We start from the raw sequence: 16,886 nt of genomic DNA, 5'->3' as shown, positions 1-16,886 counted from the left end.
CAATAAAAATACAAACTAAACAGATATATCATTTTAAATCATAAAGAATCGCCCTAAGAATGTGTAAAAGTGGGATTAAATTAAACCACAAATTAAATCAAAAGATTAACAGATTTGTTAAAAGTTATATTTAAAATAAGTTTTTAATTTAATTGTAAGTAAAGTTTTGGGTTATAGTCCATGAATTGCTTCAATCGATGAACAAAACTGATTAGGAGGCTCACTAAAAAGTAATAACTGCAAGTGCGTATAACCTGAGGGTAAAATCATCCAAATCCCCTAGTTTTATTACATCCGAGAGATCATCTAGGCAAATCTTGCCAAAAAATCCCATTCTAAACTGGTTTGTAAAAATTTTATAGCAATTGCAAGGGTCAACGGAGTTCCACTTTTTCTCAATTAAATTTGCGATGTGTAATGCGATCTGAAATTTGTGTCATAATTTGACTTAAGAAAGAAACCAACTTTAGAAATATCGTCACAGGGCCCCGGTAACTCGAGTGCTTTGACGTACGTGAACAGATTTGCCTTATTCAGTCTGTACAGAATGTAATCTGCTACATAATCTTCTCCAGCCACGGTGTTATCCACGCAGCCTAGCGCTGCCAGTTTTAAATTGATCTCGGGGTTTGACATCCTATAAGTTAAAATAGTGTGCATTAAATACTTTGGTAGCATTATGCCTGGTGTGTCGAAGCAGTAAATTTTTGGCTTTAAGCAAATGTTGAAAAAGTCCACCATCTTGGTACTCCCAGGTTTATTTTCGATCTTAGGCTTAGTTCTCCCTAAGCATTAATATTAAGGCCAACGTGAATACTCATTGTTTCCTGCTCACTTAAGGGGACTTTACTGTGCCATTGTTCCTAAGTCGTGTGAGAATAAAATAAAAGTACCACAAAGGAGTGATGCTTGAGCGACTTTATTAAAGAAGATTTGCCAACATTAGGTAGGCCAACGACCATCAACCAAAATCCCAGTTTCGGAAACCGAGGATTAACATTTGAAACAACAAATTTTTTAATGTTTGACAGTTTTCTTAGAGTTAAGGTGCTACACAAAACGACCTTTAAAGTGTTTGTGTTTAAACGTTACAAACCTTACGACCAGCTGATTCCAAAAGATCTTTGGACCTCTAGGGAAATGTTGAATATGCGTCAAGGTACCTTCAGTGAATCCACGGGCGCCAAGTCGCTCTTGTTAAGTATAACAAGCCTGGGTAGGTGAGCAGGGTACTGCTCAGTAATCGAAAAGTTTGAAGAGGTCAGGGGAGCTCGAGCGTCGCGTACCTCCAGAAGACAGTCAACGGCCTTCTTGCGATTGGACAGGTTTAGCTTGCCACTGGCCATCTGAGAAGTAAACCAAGAAATGCTCCTGTCAAATTTGAACTCTGTTCTAAATTTGAGTCCACCGTCACTGAAAGAGTAATTATTAAAAATCAGTTATATGTGTAAATAATTTACCTTAATTTGGGTGGAGGATTGTATAATATACAATTCTTATAGGTGTTTTTAACCAGGGAATGGGATTCATTAAAAAGCGTATGTTTGTAAACATAATCATCCAGAGAAGGCCCAGATTGCTTATCTACCCTTTGCATCAATTTTTTATTAATAATTCGAGAGGAATCCATTAATATAATACAATTTTGAAAGTAAATTAAGTGGTTTACACCATTACACATATCCAGCAAAATGAATATTTCATATCATATCGTTGATGTTTGACCAATGTGTACTTAAAACAAACCTAAACATGTAAAATATAATGAATTCAGATGTTTATTTGGCCTCAACACTGTCTTCACTTAAATTCATTTCTTCTTCGCAACTGGCCAAAACGTCTACAAACTCTACCGTTTTGAGAAAATACATAAATGAATTTAAGAAAAAATTGTTTGAAAGGTTGGATTCCAACGAACTGTCAGATACTTTCTTGAAAAATGCAGCAGAATGTCTATACGATCTCAAGGCGTGCGACAAGAAAACAAGTTACCATTTATCCAGGGCTTTTGAATCCAGAGCCGGAGTAATTACGAATCAGCTGAAGGGTAAGTAAGCTTTATATCAAACACGTGGTAGGAGGAGTCTTATGGGCATTCTACAGGGATCCACTGCTAAACAGAGCAAGGAAGAAAGTGATAAACGCATCATGCAGAGTCGCAATAAAACAAGCAACTAAAGAGTTTTTGGATCTGAAGGAAAATGTGACAAATATAACGAGATTTGAAGGTATCCTGAGGAATCTGAAGGTAGTTGGAAACTGTTACAAGCTGCCAGTATCTGCAAAAGCGAGGTTGGAGCAATCAATACTGGAAAGCAGCGAAGTACTAAAGCTGAGTTTTGAATGTATGCCACTACTGAGTATGATGTGTGAAGCACTCTGCTCACTGCAAATAGATAACGAGAAAATAGGAGCTGTGATTGTGGAAATACTAACAGAAAATATGCAAAAGGAGATGATGTCACTGGATGAAATAAGTTCGATAGCACAAGTACTGTACAAGTGGAAAGTAGAAAGAGGAAGCGGCACCGTGCAATGTATCGAGCTATTGAAGGACAAGGTAGAAGGAGGCAAGTACGACTTAACCAGGAACACATCGAACACAGTAAAACTGTTCACAGAAATAGTTAGACTGCCGAAGAGTAGAATATGTAGCGAATTTGGCGAGCTGATACTGCGAAAGTCTGAGAATCGTATAGAAGAGTGCTGCAGTAATCGAGACCTGCTGTTATTTTTTAACTCTATTGCAGATTTTAAGAAATCGTACCCAGACGTAAATGTAGGCGTCATGGACAATATTGTATCCAACGTGGAAACATTCCTGCTATTCGGGAACACAGGTAACTGATAAGAGCAATAGTGTGTTTTAGATGTAAAAAGAGAAGATGTGGACACTGTCAAGGAGTCGTGCAAAATACTCAAAGACCACGTAAACGTAAACAGACTGCTGGAAATGGCAACAAATATGCTAGAAAATTAATATACTGGTCTGTATGTATATGTGCTTATACTTGTATACATATACCTATATATACATGTGTGTATGTATAAGTACATACATACATATATTCAAGTATACGTATATACATATATTTACATATACACAATCATATGAACTTACAAGTACATAAAGTGTAAAATAAAATGTGCAGTATATTGAATGAATGCAGAGGGTGTTAGTGCAGACCAAAGCCCTTTGAAAGGGACATGGCGTCGTGAATTTTGCACTTCAAAACATCCTTGGAAGAACACTCAGGCAACTTCAATAAGTTTAAGCAGGTGGAAACGGAAGGAAGCCTGTCGGAATATGGCTCTTTATGAACACAGAAGGGAGGCTGGAGCTGTTTGAAGCCCATGAGAGGGGACCTCTTACAGCATGTTACGAACCAAAGGAAAGAACTGCGCTGATTATTATCGTACTCGTCCTAAAAATAAATATTAGAATGGAGTATAACAAACCATATAAGTAGTTACAATCGTGAGAGTATAGCTAGCTAGACAAGTAGGTAGTAGTCAAAATACCAGTATTTCCCAAAGCCACTGGATAGTAGAACTGTTTTCATCAAAGCCTCCAGCGTAAACGGTGTGTTTCCTCAAGTCGCTGATGTCAATGGCGTCTGAGGAGCCCGAAATGAGCAGCTCCAGCTCCGAGGGAGAAAACATCTGCAGCCACTCAAGTGGAATGATGCTGGAAAGTCCCTGCAGGAATGCGGAGCACTGCGCCTCGATGAGCTTGTTGCACTTGAAGTTGGAAAACTGGTGAATGAAGTTCTCAACGTTGTCCTTGGTGACCTTGATGTTCCGGCCGTTCTCAACCAGGTCCTCCTGGAAGGTGCTCCCGAAGCAGACCTGCGTGCAGGTGAAAGTGAGGCCCAAACAGCCAATCTCGTCCTCGGACATGTTCCTCAGGCTCGTAATGTTTTTATGGAGAGTGCCGTCAAACAGCTTGAGGTCGTCGAGGGTATTTCGTCTCTTCAAAATCAAGTTGAGGATGAGCCTGGAGAGAACGGGCTCAATGAGAATCTGCTCATACAGCGCCTTGCCGACGATCTTCCCAATGAAGCAGAAAAGTTCCAGGTGGTTTTCGTGAATTAAGCCTGAGTTTGGGCACGGGTAATAGCTGCGCTCCTCCGGAATCTCCTCAAAGATGCCGTAGGTGGGATCGAAAATGAGGGTGCAAAGCGTGATCAGAAACTCCTTGAAGAGGCCTCCGCCGTCCACGCCCTGCTCCTCGATGCCGTTCTCGTCCACAAAGTGGACCCTGAAAACCTGTTTAAGCTGATGGTTGTTGAGCGAGCCGAGAGTGCTGAGCCCGTCCTCGACTATGAAGGGCCGCCGGATTATGTACACTGAGGAGCCCATGAACTGGGCCATAGGGTTCCTGGAGACCGACTTGTCCTTGGAAATGTAGTTGTAGAAGACCATCAGCCTGTTCTTGAAGCTTATCGTGTGAGGAATGTAATCCAGAATTTTGAGCACGTCCCCCTTCGATTCATTGTTAATGTACTGCATAATCGCGTGTTCGGCCTCGGGAATAATCCAAATATCGGAGTTGGTCCCCGTCAGCCTGTAGAAGCGCTCGTTGAACTTCCTCGAAAGAAGCCCGGCCTCGATGGACTCCTCGGAGAAGTTGTACGCCGAGGACGTGTTGGCGTTGTACTGCGATAAGTTGCTCGGAATCACGCTCTGAGTGGCGTAGTTGTAGAGGCCCGGAAGCTTCACCTCTATGTTGCACTTGCAGACCTGGGCGTGCGGGTAGAAGTTGCTCCTCGCGAACTCGACCTCGCTCATCTTCTTGTTTGTGATCTTGTACCAAAACATGTAGTTGAATATCTTCGAGAGCCAGATTGCGTCCTCGACGCTCATCAGCGGCTTCACGCTGTCCTCCATCTCTATTATCTCCGAGTCGTACATGATCTGAGCAATTAAGTATGAATACCAAAACCTACCTTGAGCGAATGGTTAATCAGCAGACAAAAGATCTTCCAGAGCGACGAGAGGCACGAATAGTTTGAGGCGTGCTCGTCGAAGTGCGTGAAAAGGGCCAGCATGTTGTTGTTGCAGCACTCCTTGAGGTGCATTTTAAACAAATTGAGCAGCGTCGAGATTGCTGACCCGGAGAGCAGGATGTTGGCCACTCCGGGGTCAAATTCATGCTGAGGCGTCTCAGCGGAACTAAAGTGACTCGTGACCTTGTGGACTGTGTACGCCTGCCAATCGTTCACAAAGTGGCTCTTCTGGTGCACCGGGACCAGGAGCTGTATTATGATCAGCACGAGGTCCCTGGGTATGTTAGGCAGGCACAGGAGCTTCGTCCAGAAGAACTGCCTCGTCTGGAGATGGTACAGGTTCGGAGGCTCTGGAAAGTGGTAAAATGCCACTAACAACACGTTAAAAATCGCCTCGAGGTGCTTCGAAAAATTCTTCTGCGCCACGATATCCAGTGCCACCAGCCGCTCCAAAAGCCTCAGCAGGTTAAAGAATACGTTATAGTATGCAGGGTAACTAGAATCGTTCACGTAGCAGTGCAGGATGTTTAAATGGTTGTCCAGCAGGTCCGATTCAATCTCAGCGGTCAGATTCGCCCTTATGATGTTCATCTTTCCCGTGTTCAGAGTCACGTCCATGGGCAGCTTCTTGTTGCACACTTTGAGAAGACGGTGTAGCAACTCGTCAAGGATAAACTTGGGTTTACTCGAGGGCTTTACACTCGAGCGTGTGCAGTCTCCTATGCCTGAGCATCCCACCAAGAAGTTCTCGTGTATCGTCGACTTCACGACTTCGAGCAGCAGCTCGTCTGGCAAGTGCGTGAAGACTGGGACCGACCAGAATCTAACCAAGAGGCAGAATGCCTCCTTAATGTCACTAATCAACGGTTTCAGAAACCTGTGCAGCTCCAACAGGTTCAGCTCCGACTGCGTGTCGTTTAAAACGAACCTTCGCAACACGTCGGGGTACCATTCTGTTGTCAGCCTGCAGTGCGAATTAATTTCATCGATTGAACGGTATGGGAACGTGGAAATAACGATTTTAATGAGTCTGCAGAACAGCAACTCGTTTTCTCTCAGGGCGCCGGTAGAAACGGTCAGCTTTCCAACTTCAAAGTTCTGGTAGTCTAAGCCCGAATTGGCGCTCTCTGGAAAAAACAACTTAAGAAATCTTGAGATTAATAAAATGAACTGGTGCTTCGTCTGATCATTATCGGATAAAAACACAAAGGAATATTGTACATTTGAAATATTAAACCAATTAACTAAGTATTTTACAGGCTCGTACCTCGACGATGTTGTACACGAATCAGGATAGTATTTAGAAATTGCTGTTGTTAGCCTAACTAGCCTGCAAATGGGATGGTAGGAAACTATATTGTTGAGAGAATATTTATTCGCGATGTTCGGGTCCTTAAAGAATAACTCAACGTCGTTAATGTACGAATCGAACAGAGCAACCAATTCTTTAACATCCCTCTTTAAATAAAGCCGCGATTGCAAAGAATCCTTAATTCGCTTAGCAGACTTATTTCTAATGGAAGAATATAAGTCAAATCGGGATTGGTTTCTGCGATTGATGGAATTCTGGGCCATGAAAGAGGCCCCGGAGAGCCGGATCACCCTCTGCGGTTTAATAGAACCGTCAAACATTGAAATTTGTATTAGAACACATACGTAAAAATAAAAATTAATTTACAAAGAAATTTAGTAATTGTGTGAATCAATTGTTAGTGTTAGGTGAAATCGTTTGTCTGGTGGTATTTTTACTCTTTTTAACACGCTTACTAACAGTAAACTCGCCAACTTCAGGCTTAATTTTAGAAGCGCGTTCGAAGTTGCAAATAGGACTAAACTCGACCAACTCCTGGACTCTATCCTGAGGAATTGAATCAAAGAGACGCAAATCAACGACATTGGGAAATTTCGCAACCAAAATCTCAATAAACTTAACGGTGTCCTAAAACCACAATTAAATACATGTATTTACCTCGTATTCAAAATTATTCCCCTCGAGCTCCACGATACGCAGCGATTCGAAGGTTTGCTCGACCTTTGACAGAGCGGCCGTGAGTTTCCGCAAAAATACAAACGAAAGCCCGCAGTAGTTCAGCCTAAAGTAAAAATTAGAAGTGTTGCATCTTACGATATTCGCTCCGGCTTCAAGTTGAGGATGCGGAAGAACATTTTGGAGGAGGAAACCCTGTCGCCGAGCGGATTGTGACTTATATCATAGTGGTCCGCAGTGACCTTGGGAAGAAGCGCGTTCAGCAGCCACAAGTTCTCCTTTTCACCGTCATCGTCGTCGAGAGCAATGGAGTTAAACGACCAGTCGATTTTCCGGAGACTTAAGTCCTTGAGAACGGAACACTCAAACTGTATCTTGGTCGAGTCGAGAGACATGTTTGAAAAGTTGAGAGCCCGCAGAGAAGTCTGCTCAGACATATATGAGAGGAAGCGCATTAAAAATTTGCGTTCAGCGGGAAAACCGTTCATGACGAGTTCCTAAAAACAAATATTGGCAAGCTGACTCACAGGCGTGTCCACCCTCGAGCAGAAAGATAGAATGTGCCTGCAGGCAGTCGTCGCAGGATGGTTCTGAAGGTAGTCGACATAGAGGACGCCAGCAACCCTAAAGTAGACTGATGAATCGCATAAACAAACCATCTCCTGATGATTTCGTACCACCGTTTTGTCGTGGCGTCAGTGTAGCCCTTGACGACGATCTTCGTATCCTTGCCCTTTGTTTTAAACTTATCAGGTATTTTGCCCTGAATGATCAGCCAGTCAGACTCCTCCTTAGTGACCTTCTTTACGTCCTTGATGAAAACGGCCTGAGCTTCAGTCAACTTCGAGGTCTCCTCGGCGGAAGTGTCCTTTTTGAGCATGCTGAAGCGCTTGTTTCTGGGACACCAGTTGTGCCAGATGAGGTAAGGAGCCTTGTACTCGAAGTAGACGTCAACAGGCTCGTCGGTTTTCTCCTTACGAAAGGGCAACCTGAAGGCCTTTCTAACCCTCTGAAAAAATATTAGTGCCAGCGTAGTTAGGTATACTTAGTGCATTGAGTGTACAGTAGATAACTTCTATGGTCTTACCCATTGAGTGGACAGCAACCGCCCTGACATGATTGAGCCGATGGCGGAAATCTCAGATAAATCCTTGGTGTCCATGAAGTAGTCCATCTCAGGCTCCTGAACGAACTCGTGTGAGTTCTGAACGACGATCTGAAAGTTGTTGAGGGGATAGCCAACGGCAAAGGCGTGGAAATCGGCGCTCAATTCACACTGCCTGAAGTCGATGACCAGTTTGCCGGAGTCTGCGGGTTTATCAGTCCTTTTCAAAGTTGAAATTAGGCTGTCGTACACCTGGCAGCCCCTCAGACTGAGGTAGCTGAGAGGAGTTTTCGAGGCCAGAGCCGAGACGACGCTAGACAGCGACTGCTCATCGAGGGGATTGTTATCCAAAAACAACTTCTGGACGCTATTCCTGTTAACGTAATCGACCAGAATTTGAGTATCGAAAGAGAATTGCAGGCTATTCAGAGAGAAATTAACAGAAAACACAGGTTGAGTCCAGTTGGCCATGTGATGAAGAAGGTGCTTGTCCTCCATGTTCCGCCTAAAAAGAGTTGAGCGTAGAAGACTTACATGGAAAAGTCGACGTAGTTGAAAGGCTGCTTTACGAACTTCCGGTACATTTCCTCCTCGCACTCAGGGTCGTAGGAAAGACGATTGAACACCAGCTCCTAAAAAAAGATAAGGATGACTGACGGTACCTTCATCTTCGGATATAGTAAGAAGAAAATGGTGTTGTTGAGAGGAGTCACTTTGTAGTCGCTCAGAAATGTGAAAAATGACCTCACCCTTGACCTGAAAGAGTAAGTTAAGACCGTGCAGTTACCTGGAGACCAAGAAGGTGAACCAGTTCATGAGTTCGTTCTGCGTGTCACCCTCGAGCCTGAGGGAAACAGTCCCGTTGTTCTTCCAGACCTGCTCCTTCGAGTGGCGAGAAGTTGGAAGCTTTGCCTGATTCGTAGGAATCAAAGTGCCCTGCAATTTTAAGCAAAGTTTATTCTTCTTAGGGTCCTTTTTCCTCACCAACGAAAAGTGGTCGTCCAAATGAACGGTGAGCAGAGGCCTCTGAGAGGAGATGGACTTGTAATTGGACTTATAGGAGGCAGGGTACAGAGAGAAGTTGCTGCCAACAAGTTCGCAGTACAGTATCTTATTCTGTTGACTCCGCACCTCCTCATCAGAGACCGTGAGCCACCCGTAGGCATCCAGGGTGCTGAAGTGTATGGAATCAGGGTCGTCACAGAAGAAGTCGTTGTCGGTGACTGCAAGCGTCATAACCTCGGGAACGGACTCGTAACTCGATAGGGAAAGGCTCGAGTAGGTGTACAGAGATGAATCCTCCCTCACGAGCTCCGAGTCCTTTAGCTGGTCAGTCCTGTTGATGTTTGTAAGAACCTTGTCGAACAAAGATTCCTGGGATTCCTCGTCAAGAACACGCAGCTCCTGCCCCCTGTAGTACAGCTTCTGCTTATTCAGCTTTTGGCAGATCATGTGCTTGAGGGCCTTCAAGGCCTCCTTGGAACACTGGCATTTCCTGAGCTGGACGTACTTCTCCATCATGACTTCAACACTGGTGTCGTCGCGCAAGTATTCCTGAATCTCCAGTAAGCTGGCGTCCTCCGCCTTCACAACTTCGGCGACCGCCTCCTTCCTCGTCGAGGGCAACTTCTGGAGATTCGTCTTTTCCTTCAATAGGCAAGATGGATATTTCCACTGATTAAGCTTCTTGTAATCAACGTCGGCGTCCTTCAAGGATATTATGGGAAGTGCACTGAGGTCGTCGGCATTGAAAGAGCTTTCGGCGGTGTCGTGCATGAGCAGATGCTTCATCTCAGCGATCTTCAACAAAACTTCACGGAGCGGGTTGGTCTTTATTGGACTTAAATCGTTCAGGTTCTTCTGGTTTTCAATGAACTCCCTAACATCCGGAACGTCCACGGGGTCCTCCCGCTTCAACTCAGGGACGCGCATTTTATAAGTTAACAGGTGGTCAACGTTCACATCATCTATATTGAACCTGACAGTTTTATCAGACTCTGAAGACACCTGCTCATCATCAGAATCAATTCTATGCGTTAATTTATAAGACTCCGATTCTTTCTCTTTACCCACAGTGCCTGTGTTTTTGCCATCAAGAGACTCCGATAATGGACGCGGCAGGGGAACATTCCTTAACGCCGTGTGTTTGCATGGCTCCACAAAAACGTTTCCCTGAGAATCCTGGTACAAAATTACTTTATCGTCATCGAAGAGTGACTTGCGGCCATCCTTCGCACACACCTCACACGGATGATCCCTGAGTCCCAAACCCACTAGTTTCTCTTTAAGTGAGCCAAAAAGTTCATTATCGTCATCCTCAGAAAACTTAGACTGTTTTCCCCCCGACTTCAAATCAGCGGATTTTGAGTCAGAAAAAGCTCTAGTTTTGCTCTCATCAAGGAAGTTGCCGACTACGTTCCCGTACACATCTGCCTCGGAATCCGAAAAATTGAAATTTTCCCCGGTGTTTGGAACTTCTATCCTGGGATTCGAGGAAATTCCAGAGCTTCCAGAATAAAAAAGAACATTTGATGGATTGTCTATAAAAATGTTCTGATTATAAAAGGGAGCCAGTAAAGTCGGAAATCCATAGTTCTTTGATCTGTACTGATTGGAAGGATTGGCTAAAAATAGCCTAAAGTTGTTAAAATACAAATTATTTGAATAGTTTTGTCTGGAGTTATGGTACATTGTTTTGTTTAGCTATTGAATACACATTTGAACTGAATATTGATAAAACTTAGTGCCATGTATGATTGTAACTTATTTTAATTACTTTTGTTATAATATTGAACTATCTTCCAGATTTATGGAGAGGGAATATCACAATAAGCTATTGTACAGAGGATTCATTCATTTTTTGTAACATACACATTCTACAAATACAAGTCTATTTTTTAATACCAAAATTTTTCAAATATAACTGAATGAGATTGACAGGATTGCGGGCGAAATTAAGTGAGAAATATCATTATAGTGCACGGGGCTAACTTCATATACTACGTAGTGTATCGAAATTTAAAAAAGACTTAAATGTGTATGTTTATTACGAGTCAGTTGATGCATATGTATTTGAATCGAGAGTTTGATAAACTGAAGCGTCCCTTTCCAAATCGGAGAGAACTTTTCTAACGTGTTGTTCTTGAACAGCTAAAGTGTGATTAAAAGCCTCTGAAACATACATTGAAAGCTGTGTTGCTTGTTACACCTCTTTAGTATTTCAGATACGTGAAGTCCGTTGAAATTGTTATTCCTGGCCTCATTGGAGAGCATGGAAGAAATGAACTTGGTGAGAGCGAGCTCGTTGGCAGGAATCTAAATATTTTGAGTCAAAACGAATTTACCTTAGTTGTGGCAGCTGTGGTATTTACTTGAGCAGGAACAGGTGCTTTTTCAGGCATTTCCTGAGCTCGATCAGTTTTAACAATTTTGAATTGCTTTAGTACCGAGTCCATATCAGTGAGTGTGTCATTAACTTTGGGATTACTCTTTCCATCATTCTATAATTAGATGAATTAGATCAAAAACGAACCGACAGTATCGAGTAGATCACATCCAAGTCGTGAAGTTTCGACTCCTCGGGTGAACTGAGCTCTTTAATGGAGTAGATTATAATAGTAGGATTGCTACTACTGTATAAAGGATTAAATCCTCCGTAAACCTTGACTTGTGATTTAGTTTTCATCAGATTATTCACGTAATTCGTCTTCCATTCAGTCATATCACCGGGAAACAGGTGAATACAGTCAATAGAGCCAGTACCGTCGTCAATAACAAATGTGGTGTCCTGTTCAGTAGTTTTGGCGTCCACTATGCGCCCTACGAGTTTAATTATGTCCAGCTGGTATCCGAGAATGTTGATAGAGCTGCCTCCGGTCTTCCAGGAAGAGTATATCATATCTAAATGAAATGAAAAGGCCATAACCTACTTATTTTTAGGGGCATAAAGGTTTTTCTCTGAGCTACCTCGTGAACCTGTTTGTTACCGGCATCCTCATTCAAGTAATTGGATAAATCTTCCTCAAAAAAGCCACCGTCGTTGTTGTCAACTATAAAGAAGAAATTAAATCGAATATGTGTGAATAAAAATACCTTGGTTTAAATCAGAAATGCCCCAATTTGCTCCAAAAGAATCTTGATTCACTCCTCCGAACATAGTAAGGTACGGGTAAGAAGAGAAGTAATAAAATTTTTAAATAGTGTTATATTCAAGTCACACACAAATAAAAATTAAAAAGCTGGTGATGAAAGATAAACATTTATAAAATAATAATAATAAATGTGAAACAAATAAAGAATTTAAAAAAATAACATCCCCATCTATAAATACAGAAAACAGAAAAATAAACAGTTAATGAACATATTTTTTTAATTTTGGATTTTGTACTATACAATTGTCATTTAAAATGGAAATGAATCTCTCAGAATCATTATATGCATACGATTCTCTCCACAAACAGGGAAATAACCTAATCCATCAGATGTCAAATAAAGGTAATGTAAACAAAAAGAAACAAATTGTAATTTAGACCTGGACGAAGAAGATGTAGCACTCTTGAAGAAGTTTGGGTACCAATACTACTATCACTACCTGTACCACTACTTTAATAACCTCCGTCAATCTAACCTAAATCTAAATAATGAACAGGAACTAGAATCGCAAAATTCAGGTAATAGTAAAGATTAAGCCATCGCTATTTAGATTCGCCACTTAACCTGATGAAAATGGAAAGAACGTCGATGCAGAACCTGTGCCACACGATCTTAATGGAGTCAGTGAGCCTAGTGAAGTACTACGACGTAATACCAAGAGACTGCTCACTGGCACCAATAAGACTAGTACTGACCAGGAACACAATGCACGCAAACGACGTGAAAGAAATAGACTTCATGTTCATGTGGAACATGTTCGACAGCTCAACATCAATGAAAATATTTGCACAAATGTTATGCAGAGACTACGGAATAGAATATAATAAAAATGTGTCAACAGAATTTGAAAAACAAATAATTGAATCATCAATAGTGGAGTGCGACTTCGCAATGGTAATGGAGATGCTGGCAAGAGAATTAAAAGTCTCCTGGGAATTCCATCAAAAGTTTAAAAGAAAAATAAAAATAGATCTTAGCCCAGGAAAAACAGATTCAAAAGTGTACGAACACGTAGTCTGGGATCTGCTGAGCTCAGATTGGGAAATCAGAGATCTGATAACAGGACTAATAGATGACCACGGGTTCAACCAAGACCAAGTAGGAAGCATAATATACCACTTCAAAAGAGATATATTGTACAAAAAGAAGGTAAAAACAAATAAAAATAAAAAATGTGTAGGACATAGTGAGGAAATATAGAGACGCATTGGTCGAATACTCAAAAAACAATAACCTGAGAGAACCGTTCATCTCAAGGAATTTTAAAGAGGACCTGAAGGACGATAGACCATTTCTAATATATCAGACAATCAAATGCCCTCTGGAAATTAAAAAAATGTTTAGATCCTCGTATAAGGAAAGACTACAAGTAATCTCAAGAATGTAAACACACAAAAGCAACAAAGAGGAAAATATAGCCTTAACAAATCAAAAACACTGTAGAATATAATAAAAAGTATTTAGTAAACTAGTAGATATAATGTAATGATATTAAATGCAAAAATTAAGAGAATAATTTATGGAATCCATACACCACTTTAAAAGGGAGTGTGGAAGATGAACACTATATGGGAATCATCAGTAAAATACAGAGTAAATATTGTTTGTACAATGTGTATATAATAAAATAAATAAATGATAAAAGAAAAATAAATAAATTTATATCGCAAACCAATAAATAAAAAGGTGGAAATAGCATACATAAAAAAAACCAATGTCAGACAAAGGTGTAGGAATCAAATTTAAAAAACTGAGCGAAATATATTCAGTAACAATAAATACAACGGCAGATTTGTTGGTACTGTCAAATAAAATACTGGAGGATACAGACACAATAGTGAGATCACTAAACGACATAAAAGACGGAGATGTGCCACTGGAAAACGATTTCATAAAATTGGTGGACATTTTGAGAAACGAAAATGAGTCAAAGCCGCTCAAAATGTCAAAAAAACTGGCATACCTGGTGATGTCGGAATGTATGACGAGAAACGAAGTGGAATTCTGGAAAATCCTGATAAGTAGAATGTACCTAAGAGGAATCAGAGAAATACTAGTGCAAGCATTGATAAAGTACCTGTCAAACACAGTGAAGGAAAACGAAGAGGAGGAGTACAAAGAACTGCGTGTGCTGTTGAACACAGAGGCGACGAGAGGAATTTGCTGCAAAGTGTTGAAGTACCTGGCGAAGTTCATGTACATAGAAAAGGTGGAAAACGAATACATAGTGTGCGCAGATAACCACAAGTACTACAACATGATAAGAAGAACAATATCAATAATGACATCGTCAATGGTGCAAGGAACAAACGCAGAAATCGGATACACAGTGTTCACACTATTCCACCCATACAACCACGCAAACGTGCCGTGCCTTATCAAGTTCATGATGATCGACGTGTTCGCAGAAGAAGTTAAGATCAAGCTGCTGCTATACATGGCAGTTATCTACGCAGACGCGAGAAAAACGAGAATGATACACGCAACAGTGTTGGCATACCTAGCAGCATGCATGGCAAGAATACTGCGATACACAAAATTGTCGCCCAAACACACGGCACCGAACATCTCGAGTCTGGTGACAAAGGGAATAACGGAGAACCTGCAAACAATGGACCCAATGAAAAGACTCTCAGCAATGACAGTAGCAGAAGCATACTCAGTCTTCCTGGCCAACAACGCGAATACAGAAGAACCGATTGTGCTCAACTTTGGAAAAAATTGGAAAACAGTGACACCAGTAATGATGTACCTGGGAGCACATAAGTCAAGAGTGATAATAAACCCGAATTTCGCAAAAATTAAAAAAGAGCTGCAGGCACAGCAGCAAAGAGGAAGACCACGGGGAAATATTAATAGTACTATCTATCAAGTGGTAAGTGAAATGGAAAGAAGTAGATCGATTGGAGAGAGAGCATTGTTTGGTGCAGAAAGTCAAGATGAGGACGAAAGTGTCCGTGAAGAGAGCATAGAAGAAGGGTCCTCCGAGGGAGAAGATGAAGATCAAAGAGTGGATGAAAGTAAGAGAATGAGCGAGGACGAAAACGAAGGAGAAGAGGACATAGAAAGCTACGAAGAAAGCGATAATGACTACAGAGGAGAAGAAGGAATGGAAGAAGATATGAGAGAAGAAGAACAAGAACATGAAGAAGTAGAAGTAGAAGAAGAAGAAGGAACTAAGAGAAAAGGAAGTAAGGAGGGAAAGGCCCAAAGAGATAACGGAGAAGGAGAAAATAGAATATTTCTAGATTACATATTCAAAGAAGTGCCATCAATAGAGGCGAAAACAGTGGAAGGAAGAGTGAAGGAGACATGGCTGAAGCCACCACAGCACATAGTACAGTGTTACGAAAGACTGCTGTCGAAACCAGCAAGAGGAGACGTGGACTACGAAAACATAAACGAACACGAGTTGGATAGAGTGGAGGAGGAAACTGTGGAAAATAAGATACTAAGAGTGAGTCAGACGCTAATATGGCTGCCGAGAGTTATAAGAAAAAATGAAACAATACTGGAAAAATACGCAGTGCCACTGAGCGTCGCTCTGCTGAAGCTGAAGGACCTGGAACTGTACAAGGAAAAACTGGAAGAAATAGCAAGAGTGCACGGGAGTAAAGTGTCAGAACCGGAGAGGGAGCTGATAGAAGTGGCGTCAAAAGACCCGGAAGACCTGATACTGGTTAGTCTAGTGCTGATGTCGTTTTACAGCCCCTACAAAGTGCTGAGGCACTACACAGAGCACATGTTCGACAGAGAAGTCACAGTGAACTCGAAGCTGAAGATGATGCTGTGCATACAGTACACGCTGATGGGATACCTGGAACAAATGGACGGAGAAGAACTGATGAAAAAAGTGCTGGAAAGAGGAATGAGATTTAAAGTAGAAAGCGAAGAGAGAATTGAAAGACTGGAAACGATAAGAGAAAGAAAGACTGAAGAAGAAATGGAGTTGAAACTGAGAGAAGGAACAATGAAGATGGTGAAATATAAGGAAACGAAGAAGAAAGCAGGCGAAGATGAAGAAATGGAAGAGGAAACGAGTGAATCGAAGGAATCGAAGGAAATAAAGAAGAAACAGTGGAGACCGTCAAAAATAATGAAGCAAAAGTATTTGGAAACGATGATGAAACTCCTGCTCAACTCTCTGCGAATATATAAGAAAATAAGAGAAGAAGAAGAGGATACAACGGACGAAGAAGTGGCAGCAACAATAGTGCAGACAATAGGAATACTGATCAAGATGAACGAGAAGGAGGTGGAAAATGCGGAGGAAATAGAAGAAATGGTGGAATATTTCAGCCAAATAGAAGGAGATTTGAAGTTCAAGGACTCAGTAAAGTTAGTAGAACAGGCACTGAAAACCCGCCAGATTGAGCAAATACGAATCATGAAATAAGAACAAAGAACAAAAAAGAAAAGGAATCCACACGAAAGAAGATTGTAAAATAAAAATGTACAATAAATTAATAATATTTAACGGATAAAAATGATACATGTTAGGTATAAAGTTGTAAAAAAAAATATAAAAAAAGAAGAAATTTTTATATAAAACCAGGAAGGAAGAAGAAAAAAAAATAAAAATAATATCAAAGGTAAAAAGAGGTCAAATGACAACATTTTCAAATTAAAGTTG

At 41.3% G+C, this 16,886-nt stretch overlaps 7 protein-coding genes across 7 annotated transcripts; 3 read left to right on the top strand and 4 right to left on the bottom strand.

Moving 5' to 3' along the window:
* Positions 1–171: 171 nt before the first annotated feature.
* TOT_020000021 (conserved hypothetical protein) lies at positions 172–1,630 on the bottom strand (the record flags this gene model as incomplete). The annotated part of the gene is made up of 7 exons (XM_009691754.1): positions 172–223; positions 255–424; positions 466–785; positions 818–863; positions 894–1,064; positions 1,164–1,413; positions 1,461–1,630. The coding sequence occupies 7 exons, from the start codon at positions 1,628–1,630 to the stop codon at positions 172–174; spliced, it is 1,179 nt and encodes a 392-aa protein (XP_009690049.1).
* Positions 1,631–1,764: 134 nt separating this feature from the next.
* TOT_020000020 (conserved hypothetical protein) lies at positions 1,765–2,980 on the top strand (the record flags this gene model as incomplete). The annotated part of the gene is made up of 3 exons (XM_009691753.1): positions 1,765–2,047; positions 2,079–2,840; positions 2,871–2,980. 3 exons carry the CDS (start codon positions 1,765–1,767, stop codon positions 2,978–2,980), a joined length of 1,155 nt encoding a protein of 384 aa, XP_009690048.1.
* A 196-nt stretch (positions 2,981–3,176) lies between these two features.
* TOT_020000019 (ubiquitin-transferase) lies at positions 3,177–6,641 on the bottom strand (the record flags this gene model as incomplete). The annotated part of the gene is made up of 4 exons (XM_009691752.1): positions 3,177–3,425; positions 3,523–4,917; positions 4,950–5,973; positions 6,016–6,641. The coding sequence occupies 4 exons, from the start codon at positions 6,639–6,641 to the stop codon at positions 3,177–3,179; spliced, it is 3,294 nt and encodes a 1,097-aa protein (XP_009690047.1).
* A 70-nt stretch (positions 6,642–6,711) lies between these two features.
* TOT_020000018 (conserved hypothetical protein) lies at positions 6,712–10,792 on the bottom strand (the record flags this gene model as incomplete). Its single annotated transcript, XM_009691751.1, has 10 exons — positions 6,712–6,948; positions 6,979–7,102; positions 7,135–7,493; positions 7,524–7,620; positions 7,653–8,005; positions 8,084–8,606; positions 8,636–8,733; positions 8,764–8,857; positions 8,889–10,079; positions 10,203–10,792. 10 exons carry the CDS (start codon positions 10,790–10,792, stop codon positions 6,712–6,714), a joined length of 3,666 nt encoding a protein of 1,221 aa, XP_009690046.1.
* A 355-nt stretch (positions 10,793–11,147) lies between these two features.
* Positions 11,148–12,257, bottom strand: TOT_020000017 (uncharacterized protein; the record flags this gene model as incomplete). The annotated part of the gene is made up of 6 exons (XM_009691750.1): positions 11,148–11,251; positions 11,284–11,416; positions 11,446–11,601; positions 11,634–12,001; positions 12,031–12,150; positions 12,194–12,257. The coding sequence occupies 6 exons, from the start codon at positions 12,255–12,257 to the stop codon at positions 11,148–11,150; spliced, it is 945 nt and encodes a 314-aa protein (XP_009690045.1).
* A 250-nt stretch (positions 12,258–12,507) lies between these two features.
* TOT_020001016 (conserved hypothetical protein) lies at positions 12,508–13,640 on the top strand (the record flags this gene model as incomplete). Its single annotated transcript, XM_009691749.1, has 4 exons — positions 12,508–12,595; positions 12,631–12,694; positions 12,790–13,402; positions 13,434–13,640. The coding sequence occupies 4 exons, from the start codon at positions 12,508–12,510 to the stop codon at positions 13,638–13,640; spliced, it is 972 nt and encodes a 323-aa protein (XP_009690044.1).
* Positions 13,641–13,967: 327 nt separating this feature from the next.
* TOT_020000015 (conserved hypothetical protein) lies at positions 13,968–16,649 on the top strand (the record flags this gene model as incomplete). Its single annotated transcript, XM_009691748.1, has 1 exon — positions 13,968–16,649. One exon carries the CDS (start codon positions 13,968–13,970, stop codon positions 16,647–16,649), a length of 2,682 nt encoding a protein of 893 aa, XP_009690043.1.
* Positions 16,650–16,886: the final 237 nt, after the last annotated feature.

This window comes from Theileria orientalis, chromosome 2 (assembly GCF_000740895.1).
Source record: "Theileria orientalis strain Shintoku DNA, chromosome 2, complete genome".
Lineage (NCBI taxonomy): Eukaryota > Apicomplexa > Aconoidasida > Piroplasmida > Theileriidae > Theileria > Theileria orientalis.
Note: the sequence above shows the minus strand (reverse complement) of the source record. Positions and strands in the feature narration are given on the sequence as shown.